Source organism: Sciurus vulgaris (genome assembly GCF_902686455.1).
Source record: "Sciurus vulgaris genome assembly, chromosome: 1".
In the NCBI taxonomy this organism is placed as follows: Eukaryota; Metazoa; Chordata; class Mammalia; order Rodentia; family Sciuridae; genus Sciurus; species Sciurus vulgaris.
Window position 1 is genome coordinate 42475770 of NC_136461.1, and position 27137 is coordinate 42502906.

The window sequence follows — 27137 nt, forward strand, 5'->3', positions numbered from 1 at the left end:
CAGATCTCATTCTAGCCCCGATATGCTGCATGACACTAGGCAGGCCTCTCTGGGCTTTCAGCCCCCACTAACTGCAGCCAGGGCCGAGGAGGCCAGGCTAAAGGGCCCTGAGAACCCGAGAATCCACAGGGTGCAGACACTGCCTCCAACCCAGGGAATGACAGAGTAATGCCACCACCTGTCTGGGGAAGGGCAGTTGGTCCCTCCTCCTCACCCAGAGGTCAGGGCACTCAGGCCCCTGCTGTGAGCAGTAATGTCAATGCTGCACCCTCTCCAACCATTAGGCAGCGGCTGCTCACGCTGAGGCAGCCCTGGCTGCAAGGAAAATGCAAATGCATTTAGCAATTAGGCTGCTAGGAGAGCCTTCCGAGAGGAGAGGAGAGGAGCCCCATTGGCCGTCCCAGTGACAAATGGGCAGCGACACCCTGTTATTGGGAAATCCATCTCCTGGTGTCGGGCCTATGCCTCTCCAGGGTGCCCCTCCGTGCTGGGCCTGGGCTTCTCGCCAGCAAGTGTGGGGCAAGTGGTGCCTAGGAGACTGGTGAGAGCTCTCAGCCACCCCCGGTTCCGCAGCAGCCGCGCAGGGAACCTCTGCTCACCTGTGTCCAGTGGGAGGCCTGCCGGTTAGAGGTGGCTCTGATGTTGCCAAGGCCTATGCCGGGGAGGCTTCTGGTTCATTAGGACAGAATTTAAGAATATTCAGCTGAGAATGGGGTTAGCATTGGGCTACTTCCTGCCCTGGACCCGGGGATTCTGGCTGTGCTCCGTGTCCTTTGTCTAAGTCCCCTGCCTTCTCTGTGCTTTGATCTATCTTCCTCCATGGCAAGATAGATCGGACAAGCTCAGCTCCAAGTTCCTCCAGGACCAGGATAAGGCCAACAGTGGGAGGTGACTGGGGCTTGTTCCCCAGGTCCTCACCATCCAGCCCTGTGGCTCCAAGTGAGGGGCTATAAATCCATGGCCAGCAGCCACTGTCCTCCCAAAGCCATTTCCATAACCAGAGAGCCATCTTTCCTTGTCCTGCTCGCTCCCATCTCCCCTATAATACGTCCAAGGGCCTTTGTAGGGAACTCAGGATCTCTTCAACTGCCCTGATCCCTGGCCACCTGCCTCCCATAAGCACTCAGTGGTGAGAGACAGCCATGGGCCTTCCTGCAGCTCCACCAGGCAGAGGGCCCTTCTCGCCCCTGCTACCCCTCAGGTCAGCTGAAGCATCACCAAGTCCCCCACCCTCAGCAAAGCAGAAATGAAAGGTCCCCACCCCAGCCCTTGCGGGCACAGAGCACCAGGGGTGCAACATTAGTGAGCTGGAAAGGTGCTTGCTGTGCCACCACATTTCTGGCAGGGCAGCCCCAGGCAGTGTCGTGGGAAGCCCTGTGGGCTGCACCACCCTGGCTGTCAGTGCTGAGATGGAGATCTGCAGGCTTGCTGGACAGCCTGGTGTCCTTGTGATGGTTCAGGGACAACCTGGAGTCCTCCACCAGACCAGAGCAGGCTCCGCAAGTCATTCCAGCAGCTCAGCAAGCCAGTGACACAGCTGGGGCTGGGCTCAGGGAGAGGCAAACCCGGGCTGGTCTGAAGATAGACAGCTAGCTGGACCCTTGGTTGTGAGAAAGCCTTTCATGGGGCTTCTCTGGGGAGTGCCCAAAGCCAAGCCTGGGTTGGGGTAATCTTGGGCACTACTCCAGGCTGTCTTTGACCTCTAGGATGAACTTGGACAAGTCCCTTACTCTCCTGTGCCTCAGTCTCCTCCTCCAGTCACTGAAGGAGGAAAGAGGCAGGCTTTCCACACACACCATTTGAAGGCCTGCCTCAGGGGCCTCACAGGTGAAAGCAAAAGGGACTGACGCTGGGGGGCACTCCAGGTGTGGGGCTGAGAGGGTGGACCATCGTGGTTAGCGCCTGCTCCCAGAGGGTCGGCAGGCATGTGGCTGGTGAGGAGGACAGCAGAGCATGGGGCTCAGGGTAGGTGCCCAATGGGGAGAGTGAAGGCAGAGGCACAAGAGGTACATCAGCTCAGCAATGGGGACCACAAGGCGGGGGGTTAGGAACCAAGGAGACCATGAGACTGGGCAACCAGCTGAGCTCAAAGAAAAACATGAGAGGCGAACCTCCTTCACAGGATTTATAGAAAGCTGAGGAAACAAGGACCTGGTATAAGAGCCATAACCCAGAGCAAGATAAGATGATCTTGACTAGAATAGAAGGTGGTGAAGTCACTGTGTGGTCAAGCACACTCGCCTCTACTCTGTCCCTTAGTGCAGCTGTGAGAGGAGGATGTGGTCTCTAAGATGTCGCTCAGTGCTCCCTTTTCTGCCTAGTGAGGGCCAAGGTGGGAGGTCACTGCCCAGAAGAAGGAGCCTTAGGTAGACCCCCAAAGGAAGCAATAATTTTTGGCTGGCATCAGTGTGGGTGGGGAAGCCCATTCTGAGAAAGCATGTTTGATCCAGAAGGAAATAGTGTCCATTCTCCAAAGCCCTTTATCCTCCCCAGGTATGGGTTCCAGTGGAGAAGTGGGAGCATGTAGTCCACAACCTCCCAGGATCAGATTCCTCCACGATACTGTCCCCAGGCAGAAGCTCTCACGGAGGGAGGCCCCTGCACCAGTACGTCCAGTCTGAGGGCAGCCTGAAGCCATGTTAATAGCAAGGGACTTGGAGCTGAGGTCCTGGGAACAATCTGTATTATAGGTGAGTTAACCTATCAGGGCCTCAGTTTCCTCACATACAAAACAGGACTAGCCATCTCAGGTGGTGAGAAGCAAAGGAGATTATAGGTGGAAAAATCATAGAGAACCCCACAACCCCACAGCCCCACGGCAGCAGGTGGGTCCTGGACAGTGATGTTATTTACTGTTGGTTTCCTATCACCAGCTCTCCCAGAAGCTCTCCCACTGGGACTCCAGGGAACAGCTGGGGACAGAGGAGCAAAGAGCTTGGCTCAGGTCCTGTGATGTGCTAGGGAGGGGCCAGTGCCCATGGGACACTATGGGGAGGGTCAGGAGGAGCCAGAGGGGGCTGGAGGCAGAACACACCTGGAACTTAGGCCTTGGAGGCCACCTGGTCCAACCCTCAAATTTCATAAATGAGGAAAATGCAGCCTAAAGTCACACTCCCAAGGTCACCTCAGCCAAGCAACACTCCTTCCCAAGACCCAGTCAGGGATCAGAACTTCAGCCCGAGAGACTCAGAATCACAAAACAGCCCTAGAATCACAGAACAGAATCTCCATCTTGGGGAAGAACTTAGAATCTTTAAATCACAATCTAAAAGTCATCAGACCTATTCAGCCAAAATGTTAGGCCCACAGAGTCACAGAATCTTTCCAATTTTGATATGGCAGAGAATCTCAGACTCACGGATAGAACAGAATCCTAGAAGCTCCCAGTCACAGGATCTAATCCAGGTGCCAGAAGCAGTGATGGCTGCCCCTGCCCCCACCCACCAGTGCAGGAACCCTGTTCCCACCACAGACATATGGCCATTCCCCCCTCTTGAATACTCTAAGCGACAGGGGCCTCACTCAGCTATGCCGGCTGGAGGCTGGACACGTTCCCTCCTCCTGAACAGGGAGGGAAATAAGTTCTCAACAGGAGATCCCCACTTTGTACAAATGGATTTTTCACCCCTCCTTGTTCTTTGGCTCTGGTCAGAAAGATTCCCAGGGAAGTGGAAAGACGCCAAGAGCTGCCACGAAATGACTTTAACCAGCAGACAGGCTGGTAATAGGTTTCGGTGGGAAAAAGGAAGGAGAGGGGCGATTAATTCCAACTTGCGATGCGATAAAGGAAATTAAGGCATAATACTGAGGAGGCGGCAGTTCCATCAACCTGCACAGAATTCCAATTACCTCAGGCTTCTCAAAATTGCTAGAAATAAAGAGAAAACCCCAAAAGAGAGCGACTGTGGCCCAGGGCTCATCTGGATTAGGCTGTTTGTTTGCCCTGGCACCCTAATGATGGGAATGAGGGAAATTCCCCGTTTCCTGGGAGACAGCCATGCAGAGTGGGAGGAAAGGCAGCCCACGTGCAGTCGCTGGGCCACTTGGCAAGTGGTCAGGGCGAAGGGTCCCAGGCCGCTTCAGGGAGAGCTTGGGACAGAGGCTGCGAAGCCTCCTCTCACCCTCTCTAGGGTTCACCTTTAGTCTCATGTTCTGGGAGGGGCCCTGGGAGGCCTGAGCTTCTGCCAGCTCCTGTCCTAGCTGGAAAGTCAGGTCTCTGTTGCTGGAAGGCAAAGAATTAAGCAGGAGCCTCCTGAGTGCCAGGTACCCTGCTAGGTGCTGCAGTTAGGGAAGACCTTCAGGGCGTGCCCTGCCTGGGGGCACTGGTTCCGGGAGGGCTGGGGCTCAGGCTCTGGCTGAGACCACCACCCATGGGGCAAGACATCCTCTCTTTTATTAACTGCACGGGCAGTTAATAGCTACGGGTCACAGCACAGTGCTCCAACCCAGCTGGATAAGAGGAGGGAGACATGGTTGCAGGAGGTGAGCTGAGGTAAGGAGTGGGGCCAGATGCCAGGGAGACTCACTCCCCACAGGCATCCTGACCCGCACCTCAGCCACTCCTACCATTTCTCAGAGCCCCTTAGGCAGGGGGTGCCCAACAGCATGGGGTCCCCAGTCAGCATGGTTCCCCCAGTACGACAGGTTCTACTATAGCTTGGATGGAAGGGAAGCCACTTCTGAAACAGCCTGCCCTACTAACACTGTCCACCGCCCCAGGACTTCTCCACTCACCTGGGTCTTGTCTTCTAGTGAACATTTCCTTTGGAGATTTGGGAGGTTCTAGTCTGCTGCCTGCTGTGGCCTTCTTCCTGCCAACAGCAGGTTAAGGGCTCAAATTTTGACTTTGTCCCATTACAGCTATGTGACCTCAGGCAGGTTACTTGGCTTCTTTAAGCCTGTGTTCTCCTCATCCAAAAATGTGATGGTAAATCTTTACTTGCAGGATAGTTGGTTGTGAGATCTCATATCAGTATCTTTCACAGGTCCTGGCATTTAGAAAAGGATGAAAGTGCCCCCGAGTTTCTCAGTTGCTGTGGTAGCACCCCAACCCCAGGCTGTGTGTACAGTGGGCCCTCGAGCAGTTTTGGCTACAGTTTTTAAAGGGGTCCTGGTCGATGCTGCCCTGTACCACCTGGCTCTTCTGTGACTTATTTTCTCTGTGTATAAACTAGAAAGGAGAGGAAGGCTGACGTGAGTGGAATTACCAGGCTCCCAGGGAAGGCGGTTTCAGAAGCAGTTCCCCAGCTAATCACACAACGATCATCACCCCAAGCAGGGCATGGCGCCACGGGCCGGCCAGGAGGCACAGACAGCAATGGAAGTCCAGCCGCCTACCTTCCCTGCTGTTTCTACTCCTGTCCCACACAGGTGAGAACAGGTCCTCTAGGAGGCCTCTCCCTGATCCATGTGTAGGGAGGGTCCAAGCCCAGGGAGAGTGACGTGGGGAAGGGAGGGGAACTGGAAGGTGCCCAGCCACCTGTTTCTGTGTGAAGGTCAAGTATGCCCGGACTGAGCCTATGTGAGGCCTAGGTTGCTGGAAGGCCAGGGTATTCAGCCAGCTCACCCTTCTCATTCTCTGGGAGTGAAAGTGAAGGACCCCTTCCTACAATCTATTGGGAACCCAAGAAGACCTCTTCCAACCCACAGACTCATCTATCTTTCCCTACAAGACCAGCAGCTTACAGGAGGCAGGCCAGGATCTGCATAGGCAGGCACCAAGGAGATACTTCAGAGCACGAAGAGGATGAATGAATGAGTGAAATCTTCAGGATTGGGTCTTTTCATCTATGCAGAATTTACAGCAAAAGATACAAACCAGATTTACCACCCAGTATTCTGTGTATATGGTAAAAACAATAGTCATTAAACCACTGCTTTAAAATCCTTCATTCATCACCTATAACTTTAGTTCGCTTCAAATTCTCTCCAGCTAGATGGCACCCCATGTCCCTCCCCACAAATAGACGAGCCACCTCTTGTATCCCCTTTCTCCCTTTCCAAAGACAGGGGTATGGTACTAAGGAGAGCAGTGCCCTCGGTTCTGGTCGCAGCTCTACCCCTGAGCTGCTTGCTACCTCATGCTCCCTGGGACTCAGTGTCACTACATACTATGAGAACCTGTTCCTGTTCTACTTCATCCCCATGAGCCACATGTGGGGAGCTGAAGCTGGAGGACAGTGCTAGCAACCAGGCAGATGGTTCTGGGGAATGGTACAGTTCCAGTCTAGATGCTGCAGAAGGCAACAGCCTCTGTCCTAGGCCTCCCATTCTGGCCTGCTCCCAGGAGATCCTCGGGACATGTGGACTTGGGTCTTGATCCTGGCCCCAGTCATAGTATGATGGCTGCCTCTGGGCCGGGCCCTCATCTGTCTACCTCACCTCACCCAAGGTTTACAAAGCCCTTTGCATATGCCTCTTCATTTAGTCCTTATAAACCCCTGTGATGTTCAGAGAAGGACAGGATGGGCCTAGTCACAAAGTCAGACGACCATCATGCCCAGTGTTTTCCAGCAGCTTGGCTGCTTCCTTCATGAAATGGGAAGAACACAGGATCTGCAGTGGGAATTCTAAACTTGCCCAAGACAGCCTGAGAAACAGGAGTGGTATCCTTTCAGGAACCTCTCTGAGCCACCATGAAAATCTAACAGCACAAAAGATGCCAAAGGCACAAAGTGCTGGCCAGGGCAACAGCCCACTGTGGCAGAAAAGGCACCACACTGGGCTTCAGTCCTGGCCCTCCACACGCTGGCTCTGTGCTTGGGCAGGCCTGGGTTTCCCCATCTGTCAAACAAGGGACAAAGATTCCTGCCCTGCACTCACCCCCAAGAGGCCAGCTGTCCACTTGCCAAACACACCCTGTCCCCACCTGCTGCCCAGCCCATCTGTGACCACCACCTCAGACAGGAGGGCTCAAGAGGCCTCCCCCTCTTTTTTTTTTTCTGGTACCAGGGATGAATCCAGAGGCGCTCAACTACTGAGCCACATTCCCGCTCTTTTTATTTATTTTAAATTTTGAGATAGGGTCTTGCTAAGTTGCTTAGGGCCTCTATAAGTTGCTGAGGCTGGCTTTGAACTTGTGCTCCTCCTGCCTCAGCTTCTCAAGACACTGGGATTACAGGCATGCACCACCATGCCTGGCACAAGAGGGCCCTTTTGCACACAGAGCAGTCACACTCATGTCATCCAAAAGCCAGGCCTGGGCATAGGCCACAGACACAGAAGTGTGCTCAGAAAGTCATGCAGACCCTCAGGCACATGTGCACAGAGGCACATGCCACTTCCTTGCACACTCAGATGAGCAAACCACATGGAACATGTTCAGACATGTTGTGCACATGTGAAGCAGCAGGCCACATACCCACACATGCACAGGTGGCTTCATATGATGCTCACATACTGCAGACAAATATGCATACATTTTTTTCCTGCCTCTCCTGTGATAGCCAGATGGCGGGATTCTCCCACAGGGCTACCATTTAATGCTCTAATTAATTAAAAAAAAAATTCTAGATACCTCAAACCTGGGTTTATTCCAAATGTCCCAGGCCTGGCCCAGTCTGCAGCCAAGGAAGGCAGTAGGACCAAGGGAGAGGGAGCTGCAATGTGCACAGAAGAGGCCCCACCTCTGACCTGGAGGGTCAGACTCTGGTTCTAAGGGTGTCCCATGACCCAGGAAGGGAGAAGATGCCCTTCCTGTGATTTTTTGGTCAGGCATTGCAGGGTGGAGGTGTTTGCCAACACCCAAGTGGGCTTGGAGCTGCACCACCAGATCCCCACCCTCCTTCACTGAGCCCTACTGTGTGCAGACTGCACTTCACAGCCATGGGAGGAAACTGAAGGGGACAGTTTGTGCACAAAGCACAGAGCCAGCAGGCAGCTGTGAGATGGGACTGAGGCAGAGCTGAGGGCAGTGTGGAGAGCAGGGCCTGCCTGGCTCCCTCCTCGGCCTTCCCGCCTACTTGCCCCCAGCAAGGCTGCCGGCTCCCAGAGGACCTACCTTCCTCCTTGCCCAGGTCCTGCCCGCCAGGCCTTTCCCCTGCCTTTCCCAGCGTGGTTATTGCTGCTGTGTTTGGGAAAATAGAGCAATAAATTTACCACCTCACTTATGAGTAATTTGCTGTCAGGGGCTCTGCGTTAGCAGAGCTGAATTAACAAGGCTTAATTAACATTAATGTTGTGACAGATCTCAACTGGAGTAGGGAAATCCCCCATCCTCAAGTCCAGGCCTTGGCCTGTGCGTCCCTGTTCATGTGGGAGGTGAGAGGCTCAGGGAGGGCCACCTGAGAGACGAGGGGCTGTGTCTTTCCCAGGATCAGGAGGAATTTGGGATGTGGAGGCGTTCAGGAGATCAACCCAGGAACCAGGTGCCCCTGCGCATCAGTTCCAAAGGGGCTCTCACACCAAGTCCTTCATCTCTTGCCTGGGGCAGTGGCTGACATGTGGGCCAGGCTCTGAATCCTGCTGCCACCTCCCACATGCTATGTGACCCTGGGTGAGCCGCCACACTTCTCTGTTCCTCACCACCTGTCAGCAAAGAGACAGAAGGAAATCCCCTCACAAGGCAGTGAAAGACCATGGTCATGCGTGGAAAGGTTCTCGGGGATCCTCATTCCACGCCCCAGAAGGCATCGGAGCAAGTGATACTGAGTGACTAGCGTGTGCTGTGTTCATCACTTCAGTGCCCCCAGCCAAGTGCTCCGAGGTGGGAGGACCATAACCCTGCTGTGCAGCTGAGGAAACCAAGGTACGGACAGGGGAGGTGACTTGCTTAACTCACCTGCGTGACCTTGAGTGAGTAGGCCACACCCTGGGTGGCCTCAACACACTGTGGGCAGGGGTGAAAGGACTATAGCCACCCACTAAACTCCTGGGCAAGAGCTCCCTGAAGGAGCCAAAGTGAGGGGAAAAGTCAGGCCGTGGGACCATCTTGGGGTGGCAGCAATGTTTGTGGAAAGAACCTGTGGGTGACATAGGAAGGGGAGAAGTGTACCCTTGGACAGCGAGCAGGCACCCCACTGGAGAGGCCCAGGGGATGATTGCTGCCTCCTGAGTGGCCAGTCAATGTCAGGCTCTGGAGAAGAGATAAATGCAGTGGGAAGAGCATCCTCACTCTTGGGCTGGATAGCACCTCCTGCTGCCTCCCGCCCCACCTTCCCCAGGCCCAGCCTGGCACGGGGCAGACACACTGTAATTTATCATTAATGATTGCCATTGATATTAATGGGAGCACATCTCTGACCAGAACCATCTTCAGCAACCACAGGAAGGAGACTCGACCACCACCAATCTAGCCCAGTCCCTCACTAGAAGATGGGAACCCCCACCATTCAGAATCCCAGTTGTCACCCTGCACGTATCTCAGGTCACTGTAGAGGCCAGTGACCTGTCCTGTTAGTCTAAAGACCTTGGGCTCCACCCTGAAGGATACCTACACCAAAGCCTCCAGAGACAGGAGGGATTCTGGGCTCCCAGTCTCAATGAGGGACTGCCCAGCTTCAGGTATGGTGTCAAGGACCTGCCTGACAACAGCTAGGGAGGGAGGTGACAGGCAGCAGATGAGTCCACCTATAGAAAAGTCCTTGGGGGCCCCTTATCGAGCCAGGGCATCCTAATAAACCCCAAGTACCCCCAATCCCTGCCACAATCCCCTGCTCCAGGAGGCCTTCTGGGCCCACCCACCTTCCTCATTCAGACATTTATCAGTCATGTGACCCCAGGGAGAAGTCACTTGTTACCTTCTTCCTCACTTTTCTATCAAGTGGACTGATACAAAGACCCAGTGAATCCTGCCTAGTCGAGGGAGGACTCAGTACAGCACAGCCATGATTACCAACAACCAGAGATTAGCACAGTGGAGACCCAGCCCTGCCAGGGCCACTGAGTTGCTGGGCAGGCTCAGGGGTGTCTGGTTGCTCTAGGGCTGTTCTGAGGCAGCAGGACAAGCGAGAGGTTCCGCCCAGTGAACCCTGTGACGGGTCTAAAATACAGAAGGCCTCCAAGGACAGACAGAAAGAACCTTCTGGAAATCTTAAAGCTGCCTCATAAAAGAGTGAGGGCTCTGTCTCAGGAGGTATGCAAACATCCATCCACTCATTCATTGAACAAGCATCCACTGGGCCCCTCCTCTGTGCTGGGCCCTGGAGGATGGAGAGAGAGAAACCTAGACTCTAAAGGAACAAGAGATGCTGAAGATGCCAATTGAGCCCAAGTCGGGCCTGTCCCACCAAACTGGGCAAATGTGTGAGTCCAGGGAAATGCAAGGGGCTTTCTGCCATGAAAGGGAGTATGAGCAACACCTGGAACAGCTCAGGGAGGGGCTGAGCTGATCCCTGCTCTGAGCCCCAGATGTCCTCTGTGATCCCAAGGGCCTCCCTGTCCTCCAGGCTCTCCCTACTCTGGTCCACCTTGACCACAGCTCAGCATCAACTCCCAAACCCTCTGCTGACACCCAGTGAAGGGTGGGCAAGAGGTGTCCTTGGTGGGAGGGCACTGCAGGCAGCAGGGTGTGGAGGTCAGAGGGAGGGGTGGCTTCTCTGCCTGACAGGGACAGGACAAGGCCAATCCCAGGCAGGTGTCAGGCTCAGCTCTCGTCCACTTTCCTGCCCCACAGCATCCACACACACATTCTCAGCAGTTCCCGGGGAGCAGGCTCCAAGGAGGCCCAGCAGCCAGACCACCAGCTGCTTTCCCCTCCCCATGCAAACCCTGGCCACAAAGCACCCTCCCCTAGCTCTGCCCGCCTGCGGTGACAGCCTCTTGGCACCAGTTCTCCCCTTCCCTCCATCTGTCAGGAATTGGTGCAGACAGACTGTGAGAACCACAAGAGGAAGTAGCAACACTGCTTGGACCCTCCCTCCCCCACCTCCCAGCCCCACCTCCCCAGCGCTCCCCCCACCCCCACCCCACCCCAGTCTCTCTCCTCCCCCTCCTGTGTCTCTCCCTCCCCATCCATCTGTCTCCATGTTTCCTACTGATGAAGACATCTAGAGAGGGCAGGCAGAGGGGAAGGGGACCAGCTAGCCAGCAACCCCCACGTACAACCACCATGACCGGAACTGGTCCACCCACTGTCTTCCCTTCTCCCTTGCCATCAAGGAGTCGGAGCCAGTGGGATCGAGAGCTCAGTGTCTCCATCTGTACAATGGGTGCAGTAATTCCTGTTGGTCCCACTTCCCAAGAGCTACCACACATGAAAGGGCTCTGTCCACCGTATAGGCAAATATCCAGTGTCTCCAACTTCTTCCCATTGCACGAGGGAATGAGGATGTCAGTGCTGCCCTCCTCTTGTGAGTAATGAGGCCAGAATGGGACTGAGGCATACAGAAAAATGCCCCGCAGAGCCCTGGTGGCAGCAGGAACACAGGAGGCCTGTTGAGGTTATGATTCTCCCCATATTTATGGGAGGTGAGCAGGTAGGGATGGGAAAACCAAGGCCCCAAGAGGGCAGTCCCATGGCTGAGCTAGAGGTGGCTGGGCCTCCTGCCCTCCACACCCACCCAGGATGTTCTAGTTCTCTCTTGAATTCTCCCAAAAGGTAGGGAAGAAACCAACGTTTTAAAAGTGACCTGGCAGCTGGTGATGGAATCCACATGTAGTGAGGAAGCCCTGCTACAGACTTGGGGGTGCAGTGGCCAGGGCTCGCAGGGTACAGGGAGACTGGCCCAGTGTCCCAGGGGACATGGGATTTTTACTTCTCAAACCAGGACAGTTCTGTGCAGACCAGGATGAGCTAGCCACTCGATGCATGGGTCACCCTTGGCAATGCCAACCAGAACAAATGCAGGGATGGGTGTTTGCATAGAAAGAAAGAAAATCCCTGCTTACCCCTAGCCTGTGAAACATGGCCCAGGGTTCCAGAGGCCCAGTCCTGGGACCCTGCAGGGCCAGTGTGACCCCCAACCACAGCAGAGATGAGCCCAAGGGAACAGGGAAGGGTCTCGGGTCCCCTATCCCGTCACAGTGGAGGAAGCAGAGGCTCAGAGGCCACACATTGAGTTAGGGGTCAGAGCTCCCAGGACAGAGCCTGCTATGCCATCTGTAGCTTCTGCTTAGCTGCTGACAGGACATGAGGCACAAAACCAGCCCTCTGTGAGTGCTGGAGTGAGAGACTCCAGTCTGCGTGGTGCTTCCTGGGAACTCACAGAAGCACAGTGCCAGGTACAGGCCACCAGGAGCTGAAACCCTAAAAGGGGTGCAGGGAATGAAGCCCAGAGACACCCTCCACCCCACCCGCCCTCTGCCCTCCTCCACAGGCGTCCCCTGCTCCTGCGCCCCTGAGGCTTGTGGTCTGCATCCTGAACCACACAGCCCTTTAATCAGGCCATCACAGTGCACAGTGACAGGGACAGACATGCAGCGAAATGGGATGGAGAAGCCAGAGGAGACTCTGACATGCAGAGCAGAGGGAAAGGAAGGCTCCTGAAAATGGTGGCTCTAGAGGTGAACTGGGGTCAGACAAGCAGGGTGGGGCCTTCCAGGCCAAGGGACTGCATGGGAGAGGGCGTGAGACTTCTCACACAGGACACCGCTGGAGCAGAGTCCTGGGGATGTGGGGGGAACGGGGCAGCAGATGGAGAGACCTGAGGCTGCAGAGGCGGCGGGTGTACGTTAGGCCATGAAGAGCTCTGATGTGTTGTGTGAGGGTCCTTGACCCTGCAGGATGCTGGAAGACAACTCAGCCTGTTCAGGAGAACTCGCTGCAGAGTGGACAGTCTACAGGCAGAAGACAGAGATCAGGGAGGCGCTACAGCAGGGCCCGGGAAGTGAGAGGCAGCGGGTATGCGGAAGGAGCCTGGACTGGCAGGTAGGCAGGGGAGAGAATCTAAGGACCATGACAGGTGAGGGAAAGAGAAAGAGAGGGTTGTGGCGACTCCCAGGTTCCTGACCAAAGTCAGGCAATGACGGTGCTCAGACAGGTCCAAGGGGCAGAAGCCACTAACCATAGCTGCCTGCTGTGCTGTGCCACATGTCACTGAAGATCTGGGCACTGCTGTCTGCACACAGGAGGCCACCTTACCTCCAGGCACAGCACATCTGCCTCTCACCCTCTTCTCAAAGTCCTGGGGGCAAGTTCTGGTTACGGAAGGCAGCCAACATACATGGTGCCTGGGAATGTGCACCCCTGAGACTCCATTCAGGTTGGGGGGGTGCCAGAGAAGTAGTGGCCCCAGTAAGGACAGGCCCTATCGAAGCCCACAGCACACCTTAGTTGCCACAGGCTGTGACAGGAACATAGAAAGGGAGTGACCCTGGGTAGGCTTGGGATGATAATGGGGGGGGGTCCCTGAAAGCAGAGGCCTCAACAACAGAGCTGGGGTGCGAGAAGGCAAGAGAAATGTAGGCGGTGGGTCAGAATTGACAGAACTGATCACTAAAAGGTCCAGGCACTGAAGCCTGGACACAGATCAGCGTGAGCTCCCACCGGCAGATGCACAGCACTGCCTTGGGAGGGGCCAGGAAGCTGTTTTGCCAAGCAGGATGCTGCCCCAGCCCACGAGCCAGGTCACTCTCTCACTCACTGAACACATGTTCCCTGGGGCCTGCTTTGTGCCAGGCCAGGGACAGGGACACCAGAGGCAGGTGGACCAGAACCAGAAGCTTCCTCTGCCTTCCCCACCCACTGAGGGGTGAGGCTGGAGTGAAGCTGGGGACAGAGGATGGAGGGAAATCAGCCTTTCAGTGCTGACTGCCATGTTCCACATCACAGCTCTGTTCGTTTTCTCATACTTTTCACCTTTTATGTGGGGGGTGGGGGATGCTGGGAGCTGAACCCAGGCCTTGTACATGCTAAGCAAGTATTCTACCACTGATCCACACATGAGCCCAGCTCCATGTCACAGGTCTGTGTCCTATCCTCTAAAGGACAGAAGCCCTTACCTTCCTGGGCATATCTGGCAAGCAGGGCCAGACACAACGCAATCTCCTCCAGCACCCACCCCTCCAAGATGTCCCCAAGGTTCTGGGCTCATTTCCTAATGAGGTCCCTGGAAGGACTCTCCCTAATTAAAGTGGGCCAGTCAGTAAGTTCTTGTCTGGGGCCACAGGAGAGAAGGGGGGATGAAGGGAACTTTCTGGGGGCTCCCAGGTTCCTCCCACCCCATTCAGCCGTGCAGCAGCCAGGCACAGGATAGGGTCCCTGAAGGGCAGAGGGGAGATGTAGGTTTAGAGGAGGTCAATACAAGGCTATTATACTAAGTTGAGCACCCGCTGTGCCAGGCACTATTCTTTGAACTTCTACTATCCATCCCTCAATCACCTCAGGGTGACTGCTCCTTTTCTAGGTGAGGAAGGGCCTCAGATGGGGAAAGTAATTTGCCCAGGGTCCCACAGATAGGAAGTGGTGAGGTGTGGGCTTGACCTCTCACAGATGAAGTGGGGACCCTTGAGGTTTTTCCACATCTGTCTCCCAGCTGGCCATACACCAAGCAGAGGTTTGGAGTCAGGTCTCAGAGGAGCTGAGATTGAATTTAAAATGCTGCCTAAAGTGGCTCAAACTACTGATCTAATCCTCTCTCCTAGTACAGATGGGGACAACCAGTCTCAGGGAAGGGGTCTTACCCAGGTCACACAGCAAATTGGGGCCAAGGTGAGGCTTCCTAGTTTCTAGGGGTGGGGTTGAGAACTGGGGGGCAACTGGCAACGTGGTTCAGTTCTCCAGCAGCGACAAGAGCTTGGGCCTCTGTTCCAGAGCGGAGACCTCAGCATCAACTCAGCAAGCGAGGAGAAGCCAAAGGCTTGACAGAGGCAGGGCACAACACCTGGGAAGAGGAGGGGGGAAAAAAGAACAAGGGGCTCGAACCACACAGCCTGGTGGACCAAACTGCCCTGGTTTGGTCCCATTCATGACATAGGATTGACCAAAGGGCAATGGTTGACTGGGTGGAACCCACACACCATGGGAGAATGAGTAATTTCTGCTACCTTCAATTACTTCAGAAATTACTTCTTCACCACCTTGTACAGAGCAGGAGTCTGAGGTTTGGCTCCAGGGACTTGCCCTGGATCTCCTAATCAAGAAGCAGAAGGGCTATAGCTGGAACCCAGTCTGGGTGACCCTGGGGAGGCCATACCAGCCCCTGCATCTCTTGGCACCTACCGTGGAGAAGCAGGCAGTAGTGATAGGCAGAGGTGGGAGGAAAGGGAAAGAGACAAAAGACTGTCATATAGGCAGCCAATATAAAGTCTGCTCTGGCTGGATCATAGGTACCAAAACATTGGCCCATTCAGAGTTCTGCAAAAATAAACAAGCCTTCAAAAAAAAAAAGAAGTAGATGTAGGCTTGCTAATAAACAGTTGGTTCTTGTGTGTATAGCTGAGGCCAAATCCCCTATGTGAGAGGTTAAGGCAGGGGCTCCAGGGGCGCTGTGGGGTTGGATTTCACAGCCTCTGCCTCTAGTTCTATCCCTGGGTCTCCTGGGCCTCACAGAACAGGGGCAGCTCCTTGAAGGCCCCATACCTGAGTTCTGTCATGGCAGACTCCAGCTACCATGAATGAATGCCCTGACTCTAAGGAAAACAAAAGCATCTGAGAATTAGGGCTGAGGGGGGCCAGGAGATGCCCCACTGCCAGTGAGAGGCTTCAAGAAGGACTAGCACTTGCCAAATGGCCACCTGGCAAGGTGAGGTCAGAGGTGGACCTGTGGCCCAGCCTATGGCTGTTTGCAACAACCTCAGCCCTTGGGGTGGGGGCCAGACAGCACGCTGCAGGCTGTGGCCTGAGGAGGAGAGGCAGTCATGGCAGGGGGGCAGGCTGGGAACAGAGATTGTTGGCTCCTTTCCAGATACAAATAATTCCCTGCACAACAGCCTGGTGGGGGGCTTTGGCTTGGTTTGGGCCACCTTGGTGGGTGTGGGAGGAAAAGCGTCACTCAGCCCCATGGCCTCGTGTGTCCAGAATGGTCACTTCCCTCCTGACACACCTCCTCCTCTCAAGCATACACCCAAGCACATGCACGTGTGCCAATGCCCGTGGTGAGGAAGGGGCTCTGAGGGTGCCGGGGCAGCAGATGGCAGCTCGGGGTCCAGGAAGCGGGGGAGGAGGCAGGAGGGGAGTGCTGGCTTGAATGTCCCTGGATTGGGGCCATCAGGAAAGCCCACCCTGGCCTCCAGTTATTCAGTCGGGCAGCTTAACCTGGGCCTAATGGGGCCTCCCTGCCTCTCATCAGCTGCCTCTTCTCTGATGTCAGCCTGGACCCACTGGGGAACAAGGGCCTCTGCTGGAGAACTAACCATGCCAGGCCTGCGGGCTAACAGCTCCCGGGGGTCCCCACTGCAGGCAGGAGCAGGATGATTCCTGTAGCCCCTCCCAGCCAGAAATGCTGCTGCTCTCCAGGCAGCCAAGCCCTCCCCACTGGCCAGCTGACCTACATCTCTCCTGCTGCTATTTCAGCAGCTGCCCTGTTATTGTGTCCTTGGAGGAGGTGGAGGAAAGCTGCTGATGGTCCTTCTGCTCAGCTGCTCCCTGTGCAGGAATCATGGGCTCAGGAAGGAAATGGGGATGCTCATTTTCAGGGCCAGGCTCTGGGCCCCATCAGCCTGCACCTCCACCTTGTGAGCTCATGATCCTCGTTTCAGAATGGCTTTGGGGCTCTGGACCTCACTCTGCTTTTCCCCTTGCCTGCACTGCATCCAACTCATCATGAGCACAAGAAGGGAAAGTGGTGCAAGGAACTTGGGCCTTGGAGTTGAGTTCTAGAAAAGGATCCTAAAAAACCCAGCTGCCCTGTCTACCCACCGTGCCAGCTACACTTGCCCCAACCCTCCCTAGGCAATAAGGGACACAGAAGTACAACCTCCCCTCAGGAAGGACTGGCCAGCTTCAGGCAGGAGTCTGTTCAGAGTGTAGGTGGTGGTAAGGTGGAGCAAGGACCAAGGAGTGAAGGGAAAATGGAGTTCAGACAGGGATGTCGCCTGTCCAGGGTCACACAGCAAGTCAGGGGAAGAGACAGAAGAATCACTACAATGCTGTGGAGGAGATGGACTCTACCAATGTGTGGACAAGAATGATGGTATGGTTTTGCTGTTTTGTTTGATGGGGAGAGAAGTCCTTGGGGCCTGAACACAGCTGCCCTTTCTCCCTGCTTTGCTTTGTGTCGCCTAGATATGGCTACTCTGTCTGTGCCCTGGGACTGGGACAAGGTGCTCTGTGCTCAGGGAAGGGGAAGGTCCTTTATGCTGGCTGCCTCACTGGAAGGGAGGGTCGTGGGGGCATGAAGGGGGTGTTGGTGAGAAAAGGGGAAAAGTCTCTCCAGAGAGCCTGGTGGCAGTGATAAAAATGCACACACTCAGCAATCCCCTCCCTAAGAATTTCTCTTAAGGAAAGAATCAGACAAATTCGCAAAGATGTAGCCCAAGGATGTTCATCCCGCATTGTGTAGAACCAGGGTAAGCAATGGAAACGATAAATGTCTATCAACAGAAGAACATGTCATCAAACCAGGGGCAACTCACACAATGGAAAGCCATCTAGCCCCTCAAAGCAATGGCATGGATCCACCGTTATTGACATGGAAAGCCAAGCATGATATGAGAAAACTGGCATAACATGACCTTATTTAAAAAAAAAAAAAATGGGTTTGCACACACCAGCTTGCTCACACACAGAGAGCAGCATCTGAAAGGACACAGTACTCCCACAGTGATATCACCAAGGGGGACTGCCGCTACCTTCCTTTTTGCTTTTCCTTATTATCTGCTTTTTATTACAAGTGTGAAATTATTTTCTCATCATCAGAAAAAATTACTTCCATGGAAAAAAATAAATAGAATCAAATGAGGTGAGTTTCAGCTCCAGCATTACCAATAACTGGGTAAGTCTCGAGATCTCCCAGAGCCTCTACTTCCTCATTAGGAAAATGGGGATAATAATTGACCTCTGTACCACCTGCCTCCCAGGCAGGTCCCCCTGAGGCACAACTGGGAAAGGCCACACTGCATCAGGACAGGTCAAGGGCTGGAAATTGAAACAGTTTCCAGAGTGGTGGGAATGAGGTCTCCGTGGCACCAGCAAGGTCAGCGACCAGGGCAGTACGGTGGTCACATGACCACTCCCATGAACTCTCAGATTGGAAGTCCCCTTGAGCTTCTCTGAGGCCTTGAGACGTCTGTCCTACCATGTTTCATGTTCCATGTTCCAGATGTGCAGAGCAGTGAGGGTCATGGGAACTGTGTGGACATGGGTACCCCACAGCCCCAGGCTCACTGGGCAATTCCCAGTTATCAGAGGACACTCAAGGGGCTAAAACTGCCGAAGCCTAGATCTTCCAGCTTGTGAGTATCTGGGCTGGATCCCATCAGAGACTTGGGGTCAGACCAGGCATAGTGTTGAGAAGCTCACGGTCAGGACTGAATAGGCTTCCCCAAAAGCCTACAGGACCTCCTGAGCCACTCCACCTGGGGGTCACTAACACATGGCTACATGTGAGAACAGCCAGGGTCACAGCGTTGGTCATTAAAACAGCCACTGCCCAAGGGACCCAGTTGATGCTCAAGGGCACTTTAGGAGCTGGGGCCAGTTGGGAGGAAGCTGGCATACCCCCTCGAGAGCTGGCATGAGAGATACCTGCTGAGGCTGGGAAGGAGCCACATGGCTGCTGTTGTGAATACATGTCTCTTCCTTTCGCTTGTGTCAGACTCTGCAGTCAGACAGGTGTGGCCCAATCCTGTCATTGACTGGCTGCCTGGAGCAAGTGACTTTAGCTCTCAGTTCTTTCCTCTCCAAAATAAAGCCATGTCACCTCAAGGCCTGGCTGCATGAGAAATCCCCCAGCAGCAAGCACACTCATAAACTCTTATAAGACAATTATTTTACATGACTTCCCAGCCATCCAGGGGTGGGCAGGCCCTAGGGCCCAGCCAGGGGCAGCGCTGCAGCTGAAGATCCCTATGTTGGAGCCTGAAGCTCTTCCTTGCTACCAGAGGCCTGTGTCAGCCCCTCAGTCTGAGAACACCTTGTTCCCTGATTCAGTAGGGAACAGAGATGGTGGGGTGGCAGGTGGGTGTTGCAGCAGTGAGGCAAGAGCACATGCTGTTCTGCCTCCACTCCCACTCAGGAATTGAGGGTACCCTAGTTCTGAGGATGGGTCCTTTGACACCTGGGGCTGAACTGTGGCCACAGGGGTCTCAGTTTCACCTTCTGCAGCCTGGGACTAGACTACAGAGTAAGCTCTGAGAAGGCTGGGTGCAGGAGGTACAGTGGGACTATCGATGGTAAGGGGGATGATACTGGGCTGATGCTCTTTGGGGTCACCCATTCAGTGACACATCATCAGGTCCTCAGTTTCCCTTTCTGAATATAGAATGGTTAACAGAAGCCTTTGGAAATTGTGGAGGGCCATACCCATGGGAGGCTGGGAAATGGGGTCTTATGTTGGGGCTTTGGAGAGGTCTCCAAGAAGAGGGTCCCTTCTCAGTCCCACTCCCCAGGCCAGAAACCAGTAGTCCAGGGAGGTGCTGCTGGGTACCAAGGCCACTCCCCTGCTTCCTCCATGCCCTCCAAGTATCAGGCTCCGGCCCTGACAAACGAGTCAGATCCAGCACCAGTGGCCAAGTCACTTCTCTCTGAGCCTCCACTTCATCGTATTTAAAATGGAAATAAGAAAATGTCCCTGGTGTGGTGGTAAGTACCAAAGCTAAAGGAAGCAAACTTCCCAGCATGGTCCCAGGTGGGCAACAAGCAGACAATGTATCTGTTATCAGGAATCCCCTCATGGGAATGCTTTATTTTGGACTCTCTAGTGCTCAACATAAGGCTGGCAGAGTAAAGAAGGATCTGAGCCCAAGGGGAGAATAAGGACATGCTGCAGGGTATTGGGGGCTGGAAAGGTACCCTGTTAGAGGTAGTACCTGGGCCATGACTTTAGAGACTGGGTGTCTGAACATGCAGGTATTTTAGGGCAGGTTTTACCAGGGCTATTTAGTGCTAAGGCCCCAGGGCCTGGCTCTAGAGCCCCCAGGACATAACCAGCACCCTTTCCCAGGTCCCGACTGCTTTCCTGGAATAGCATGGGCCTGAGGGTACAACTGCTCACCCACCCTGAAGCCAGAAGAACATCCACCTGGTTACACCCCTCAAGGGGGTACATGTTCCATCAGCCCTCTGCCCTCTCACTTCTTCCCTGGGGGTCCTTCTCTGGCTTGGCCTACTCCCAGCATTTCTTTGAGGAGAGAAAGCTGTCCAGTCAACTGCCTGTGGACAACTGAAGAAGAAGCGAGTCAGCCCTGGGCCAAGTGCAACCAGAAGTCCCAGCCAAGAAACTGAGAAGCTCACGAAGGGGTCTCTGGCCTGTGAGGACCCCTGGGAAGGCCCAGGGGAGAGTCTTCAGCAAACACTCCCAAGGTCTACTAGGAACAGCCCCAGGGGCACAGGCCTGGGCCTAGAAGCAAGGGAAGCTTGGGGCCTGCTGGCAAAGCCACAGGGGTGGCAGGCACAGCCAGAAGGAAAGGTACAGGAAGCCAAATAGGATCTGCCCTCCCTAAAGCCCCAGGCTACTTATTCACTGAGACCAACCAGGCCTGTTGGACTCATTTCTTTCCAAATCCCTGCCCAGGCTGCTTTTTGCCACCTCCAGGTCATGTTGGGATTGAGGGGCTCTGTGGCCTCTTCTAGAGTGGGGAAGCAACTCACTGCAGGAGCCTTCAGAAACATCTGGCAAAGCAGATGGGGCTGGGGAGCATAGGCCCCTGAGAGGCCTGTGGAGACCCTCCACAGAAGGTGCCCAGAGCCCTCGGTGAGACTCCCCTCACCAAGACTCACCCCCATTGCCATTCACCAAACACCTATTGGTCATCAAGCACACTGTCTCACTGAATGTCTGGGAAAAAGAACAATTATCATCCCCAAGGCCATTCAGTCAAGAGGTGATTGCAGGGGTGTAAAATGCGGAGTATCTGATCCAGGGGCACACTGAGCAGGGATTTCAACATGGATCCTGAAGTCTCTTATCCTGGGAAGAGACTGGGTGGCAAGGAAGGTTCCCTGGAGGAAGTGACACTGACATTAACTCTTTGAAGGTGACAAGAAGAACATAACCAGTAAGGGAGCAGAAAGAGTGTTCCAGGCAGACAGAGTAGCATGTGCCTACCCAATGTGGTGACACCTGCCTGCAATGCCAACAACTAACTGGGAGGCAGGAGGATTCTAAGTTTGAGGACAGTCACAGCAACTTAGCAAGACCCTGTCTCAAAATAAAAAATAAAATAGGTGCAGTGGCTCAGCAATTTAGCGAGGCCCTAAGTAACTTAGTGAGACCCTGTCTTAAAATAAAAATAAATAAATAAATAAATAAATAAATAAATAAATAAATAAATAAATAAATAAATAAATAAAAGGGCTGGGGATGTAGCTCACTTGGTTCAATCCTCAGTTAAAAACCAAAAACAAAATCAAAAACAACACAGCATAGGCAAAGTCCTGGAGGTGAGAAGCAGAAGGAAGATGAGAGTAACAGAGCTACAGTCTGGTGGCCAGGCTATAGAAAGAGGCAGGAAGGGGCTGGAGGCGAGTAGACACAGGGGTGGGGGCAGAGGGCCAAATGCAGCGGCATCCAAGTTGACTTCATTCTTGGGGTACTTGGGAGCCCCAGGAGGACTCTGAATGATAAGAGTTACCTGGTCAGATGAAGAAACCAAGGTTCAGAAAAAAGCAGCAGCATCCCAAAAGGGAAATGAAGTTGGGCCTGGTGTCTATGTTGCCCTCTGAAGGCCAGAGGTGGGCTCCAGCACCGGTCAGGAGCTGTGGCTGGCCTGTAACTATTCACAAGGCCGCTGCTCAGCAGGCCATGGGATTCTGCAGCCCAGTCTTCCCAGCTAATGCACCCTCCACTGTAGGAGACCTGGCCGCAGCCACTCTGTATTAAACACAGGATGGAGCCAGGCGCCTTGGCACACAACTGTAATCCCAACAGCTTGGGAGGCTGAGACAGGAGGACTGTGAGTTCAAAGCCAGCCTCAGCAAAAGTGAGTCACCATGCAACTCAATGAGACCCTGTCTCTAAATAAAAATACAAAAGGGCTGGGGAGGCGGCATTCGACAAAAGCTCCCGAGTTCAATCCCCGGTACCTTCTCCCCTCCCCACCCAAAAAATAACCAAAAACAGGATGGAGAAGCGAGAGAGCTGAAAGACACCTGAACAAGGCAAAGGTATATGAGTACGAAACTGGTGCACCTGTCCACCAGTCTATCCACAAAGAAAGCACCAATTCTTCCCACAGCTGGGGGCTGAGGGGAATGAAGCTTTACAATGTAATCTCAAGAAGAGGAACCAAGGCCTATGGGAGACTTACCCAAGGTCACCAGAAGTCACCAGCTAGTAGCACAGGTCCCATAGTTGTGTGCCTGCATTCACATCCCAGAAATTTCACTTAAAAATCATATGCCATTGACCCATTATTTAATCCCCTCTGTGCCTTTATAAACTGGGAATAATTCAGGTACCTCAGAGGGCTGCCCCTTTCACAGAACAGAGGAACATGAGGGGATGCACGTGAGATCCCTGACCATGCCTGGCCCACAGCAAGCACTTGGTAAGTGTTAATGGGCCTTGTTGTGGTTGTCACTGTGGGAGTAAAGGCCTGGCCAGGGACCAGAACTCCCACTTCAACCCCAGACACCAGGAGCAACAGGAAGCTGAGACCTAGGGCCAGTTGGCCTACGTGACCCACACCCACAGCCAGGAATCCCATCCGACTTCCCCTGGCTCGTCACCCCTGAGTTTCCTTGGGCCTGGCCCTGCAGTTTCCGGCCTAGTTCTTCACTTTGAAGTCCTCTGAGCTGGAAACTAAAGCCCCATGAGCTTTTCCCTTCCCTATCCCACCAGTTCTATCTGTCTCCAAAGGGCCAGACCCACTCCTTGTGGATCAGGCTCAGACTTGGAAGGTCTCAGTGTGAGTTCAAGCTCCAACCCGGAGGAGCTGGATGACTGTGGGGGAGTCACATTATCTCTCTGCGCCTCAGTGTCCTCCCTAACATGGGTTCTGTGCCACTTATTTTAAAACAGTAAGCCCTCAGAGATGGTGTTAGCTACCATCTTTCAAGCTTTCTCCTTTAGGAAGCCTTTCTTGGCCTCCTTAACACAAAACCTCCCTCCCACCAGCCTCCATCAGTCTCCTGGTATTCAGGGGCTGCATTTTGCCTTACAAGGACATTATTTACAAATTCCAACCCCCATTCTGCAGCCCAGAGAGGTACAGAGGCAGGGCAGCTGGAGCCCCCTTGCAGGGCAGTGTCAAGGGAAGTGGCCAGGTGCGAGGAGGAACCTGCTCAGGGAGGTGCCAACAGAGAGAACAGTTTGATTCAGCCTGGGCAGTTGGCTCAGAACAGTGGAAGCCCTCATATGGGGCAGAAAGGGTTTCTAAAGACCTTAGAGGTGGGAACACTTTTCCATTCCTTTCTCTTGCCAGCCTTGTGAGAAGACTTCCTTGTATAAACCTCAGCATGGAGGAACAGCTACCCTGTTTAGCAGATGAGGAAACAAACAGAGTCAAGCAGTGTGGAACTGATCCTTAGTGCTATGAGCAAAGCCACCACTCTCTCCACCCCTTTACCTGTGACCCTACCCCAACCATCTCAGAACCAAAGCAGGAGCCCAGACTGGTCACCAGAGCTCTCCTAGCCTCACCTGGGGTCACTCAGCCACACGCTACTTCTCTTCTCCATCTTGCCCAAAGCCTCACAAAAGCCCAACATTTACAGTACAGCTTTCCAGTTCCTAGATCCTTCCACACCACACTCCCCTCTACAGCAGGCAGACAGTACTCCTTAGCTAGGAAGTTGACAGAGATTCTGATCAAGTTCTGCCATTCTGAACTGTATGGCCTTGGGCAAACCATTCAGCCTCTTTGAGTCAGTATTCTTATCTATGAAGCAGTAGGACAAAAAAAACTTTTGGTCTTCCCAGCCACCTTCACAAGACTGTCATTCTAAAGAGTCAAGAAGGTACAGTATAACTAGCACAGAAGTGCAGTTTCTGTTTCCCTGCCACTCCACAGTTCTCCCCCTCTAAGGGAATCAGAAAAACAACTTCCACATATGAGACTCACTCTAATATTTTACCAGACCAGGGTCATTTTCACAACTTCAATAGCACTGGGGAATGTCAAGTCACCATTAGGCTAAGTAGTCTGGAGGCAGATGCTTCAATTCAAGGTCCTACTTAGCAATTCAGTAGCTCTGGAACAAGTAACTTAACCCCTCAGTGACTCAGGTGTTTGCTCTGTACAACAGAACTATTGTGATTAAAGGAGTTTATGTAAGATAAGCACTTACCACCAGTCTCCTTATTTTCAATGATATTTCTGGAATTAGTCCTCAAAACAGTCCCATGAGGTTGCCAGGGCAGGAATTATTAGCCCAAGTGGTCAGGTGAGGAAACTGAGGCAGACAAAAAGGATGTGCACAAGTCACAAAACCCACTCTGGGTTAGGTCTGAGAGTGAACCGTCAAGGCTGACTGGTAGTCAAAAAATCTCAAGGACCCAACAGTTTACCTGTCCAAGTGTCCCCCTCTCCTTCCGGCACACTGTGCAGAGCTGAGGGTCTGCCTACCTGCTGCCTCCTCCCTCAGAGCCTGTGTTCCCAGGTTGGCATGTTCTCAAGAGTACCCGGCACCTGGCTCACAGAACGCCTCAGTAAGGATAAAGGAAGTGACTGCCTGGGTCTATCTAGAAAAGTCTGTTTTTTTGTGTTCCTGGAACTAAATTCCTTCCATCAAGGCAACTGCCTGCTAACTAGCTTCCGGTCCCACAGATAACCGAAACGCCACGGCCCTAGACGAGGAACTTCAAAATCAGTTGCACCCAGAGTGTGCTAACACCGCTCAGCAAAGACAGCAAGGCCTCCGGCCCCTTCCAGGAAACAAACCCTTCCTTCTGGTCCCCTCCTTGCTGGTGCCCATGAGTCATACCCAGACTCGGCTGGCAGGAGAGCGCGGTCGGGTACTAAAGGCGGCTCTAAAAGGTCTTCACCGTGACTCGACAGAAAAGCAGCGGGCGCTCACTTCCAGCAGGCACCACCACCCAGAGGATGCGCGCGGGGGGGGGGGGGGGTGCGCCAGGGCGGGGCCAGGGCAGGGCCCCTGTGCCCAGGGCGCCGGAGTACTACACACCCGCCGGCTCCACGATTGGTGGCTCCGGCCACGGAGGCCTATGGGGTGGTCCTTGCCCAACCAATCAGGGGCCCCGGGGAGCCCATTCATTCACAAATACCTAGCAGGAAAAGGAAAGCCGAGCGGCCAGGGCCCGCGTGGAACTCTGAGACAGTAGCGCACAGGGTGGGGTTCAGGTGGGAGACCCAGAAGGCCGGATCGCTGAAACGTACACGCACGCAGGGGCTGCCGCGTCCACGCCCACAGTTCCGGCCCCGGCGTGGCGGGCTAGGCGCACACCGAGTTGGGCTCCGCCCCAGGCCCAGCCAAGACACGCCAGCCGCCCAGCTCCCGCCGGGTAGCTGAGAGTCACTCCGCCCGGAGGGAGGCTATGTGGCTGGAGCAGGTGGCCCCGCGGCGCCTGGAGCCACGTGCACACTGAGCATGGCTCCCCCCACAGCTTCCTGCGTCTCTGGGTCTGAACGCCCCGGCTGGTCACTCACGGCAGTCGTCCTCGTCGCTGTTGTCCGAGCAGTCGTCGTCCTCGTCGCATCTCCACACCGAGGGGATGCAGTGTTCGTTCCGACACCGGAACTGGTGCTCTTGGCACTCCTTAATCGGCCCTAGGGGGTAGGAGGAACCGAGAGTTGGGTTAGCAGATCTGAACCCGGGAGAAGACCCAGGGGCTTAGGGCACCCTTGATCCAGATGATTTGAGTTCCCCGGATGGCGGACCGCTTGGTGGCACGGCTAGACCAAGCTCATACTTAACAGTCAGCGTCACACGACTTGGGTACACCCTCCATTCAGACACAGCCGCACACACGGCCCATAGTCAGATTCACGCAGACACAACCCACAGGGAGACGCTCACGCTGGACACAAGCACTGGGCACATCGGCTCATTCCCCTTGCAAACAGCCACACTCCACCGCGCGCAGGGGTCCCAGCAAGCGCATTGTCAGGCGGGGAAGCAGCTGGGCTCCACTCACCGCCGCGGTTGAGCGCGCGTGTCAAATAAACCCAACCGCAAGAATGGCACAGCTCACCCAAAACCATGAATGACCACCCCCGGTAAAGTTCACGGCGAGTCAAGCCCCCGCTGCGCCCATCTCGGTGCCCGGAGACCAGAGCTCTCCGCCCAGGGAAACGGAGGCGGGTTCGAGTGCAAATTCAGGGATAACTGGTTTCCCCCGTTCTCAGGGCCGCGCTTTGTTGGCTGCTGGGGCGACGCAGAGCACCGCCGGGGACCCGCCGCACGCACCTTGGCCGCCGCGCAGCGGATCCGCCGCGGCCGCGAGATGCTGAAGCTGCATCAGCAGCAGCAGCAGCAGCGCCAGCGGCCGGAGCGCGGCCCGCTCCAAGCGGCCCATGGCGGGCCCGGGGCTCCGGCCGCCGCGCCCCGCGCCCCCCACGCCGCTGCCGCTGCCGCCGCCGCCGACGACGCGCTTCAGACCTTCGAGTCCTTGCCGCGGCGCCGGGGCTGCCGCTGCCCCCGCCGCCGCCGCCGCCGCCGCTGCCGCCCGCCCCGGCTCCTCGGCTGCATTTCAAGCAGGTTCGGTGACGCTCGGCAGCGGGGCGGGCTCAGCCTGGGCGCGCGGCCCCGGCCCTGGGCGGCCGCCGCCGGCGCGCGCGCTCCCTTCTGCTGCCGCCTCCGCCCCACGCTCCTCCCGCCGCCGCCTCCTCTCTCTTCTCTCTCCTTGTCCTTGGTCCTCTCCTGCCTTCGCAGTGGCTCCACGACCCCACTGTGGGCCCATCCGAGTGCTGGACTCTGCAGAAGCAGGGATAAGCCAGACGAGGCTCCTGCTCCTGACGGTAGCAGGTCCAGGGGAAGCAACATGGGCTTCCCGGAGGAGGTGGTGGATCTGAGGCAGAGGATGCCCAGCAGAGCCAGGATGGGAGGGAAAATGATGTTCCAGACCGCACAAGCCTGTGCAGTGTGCGCGTTGCGGGGCGGAGGTGGGGATACAGGGGACAAGGAGTCGGGCATCAGGATATTGGTGATGAAGGAGAAGCCCGGGGTATGAGCCATGACCCCTACACCTGTCAACAACTCC

At 54.9% G+C, this 27137-nt stretch overlaps 1 protein-coding gene across 18 annotated transcripts in view; it reads right to left on the reverse strand.

Moving 5' to 3' along the window:
- LRP8 (LDL receptor related protein 8) overlaps positions 1-26629 on the reverse strand; it is a 76981-nt gene extending 50352 nt beyond the window's left edge. For 9 of the 18 annotated variants that reach the window (XM_079112129.1, XM_079112128.1, XM_079112127.1 and 6 more), the window contains exons 1-2: positions 26345-26628; positions 25585-25704 (exon numbers count right to left, since the gene is read on the reverse strand). In XM_079112129.1, coding sequence (XP_078968255.1) covers positions 25585-25704; positions 26345-26453 — 229 coding nt within the window. In that variant the 5' untranslated portion in view covers positions 26454-26628. Of the gene's footprint in view, positions 1-25584; positions 25705-26344 lie in introns of all 18 variants that reach the window. The other 9 variants (XM_079112132.1, XM_079112142.1, XM_079112139.1 and 6 more) reach the window with 2 other exon arrangements.
- Between the last annotated feature and the right edge of the window lie 508 nt (positions 26630-27137).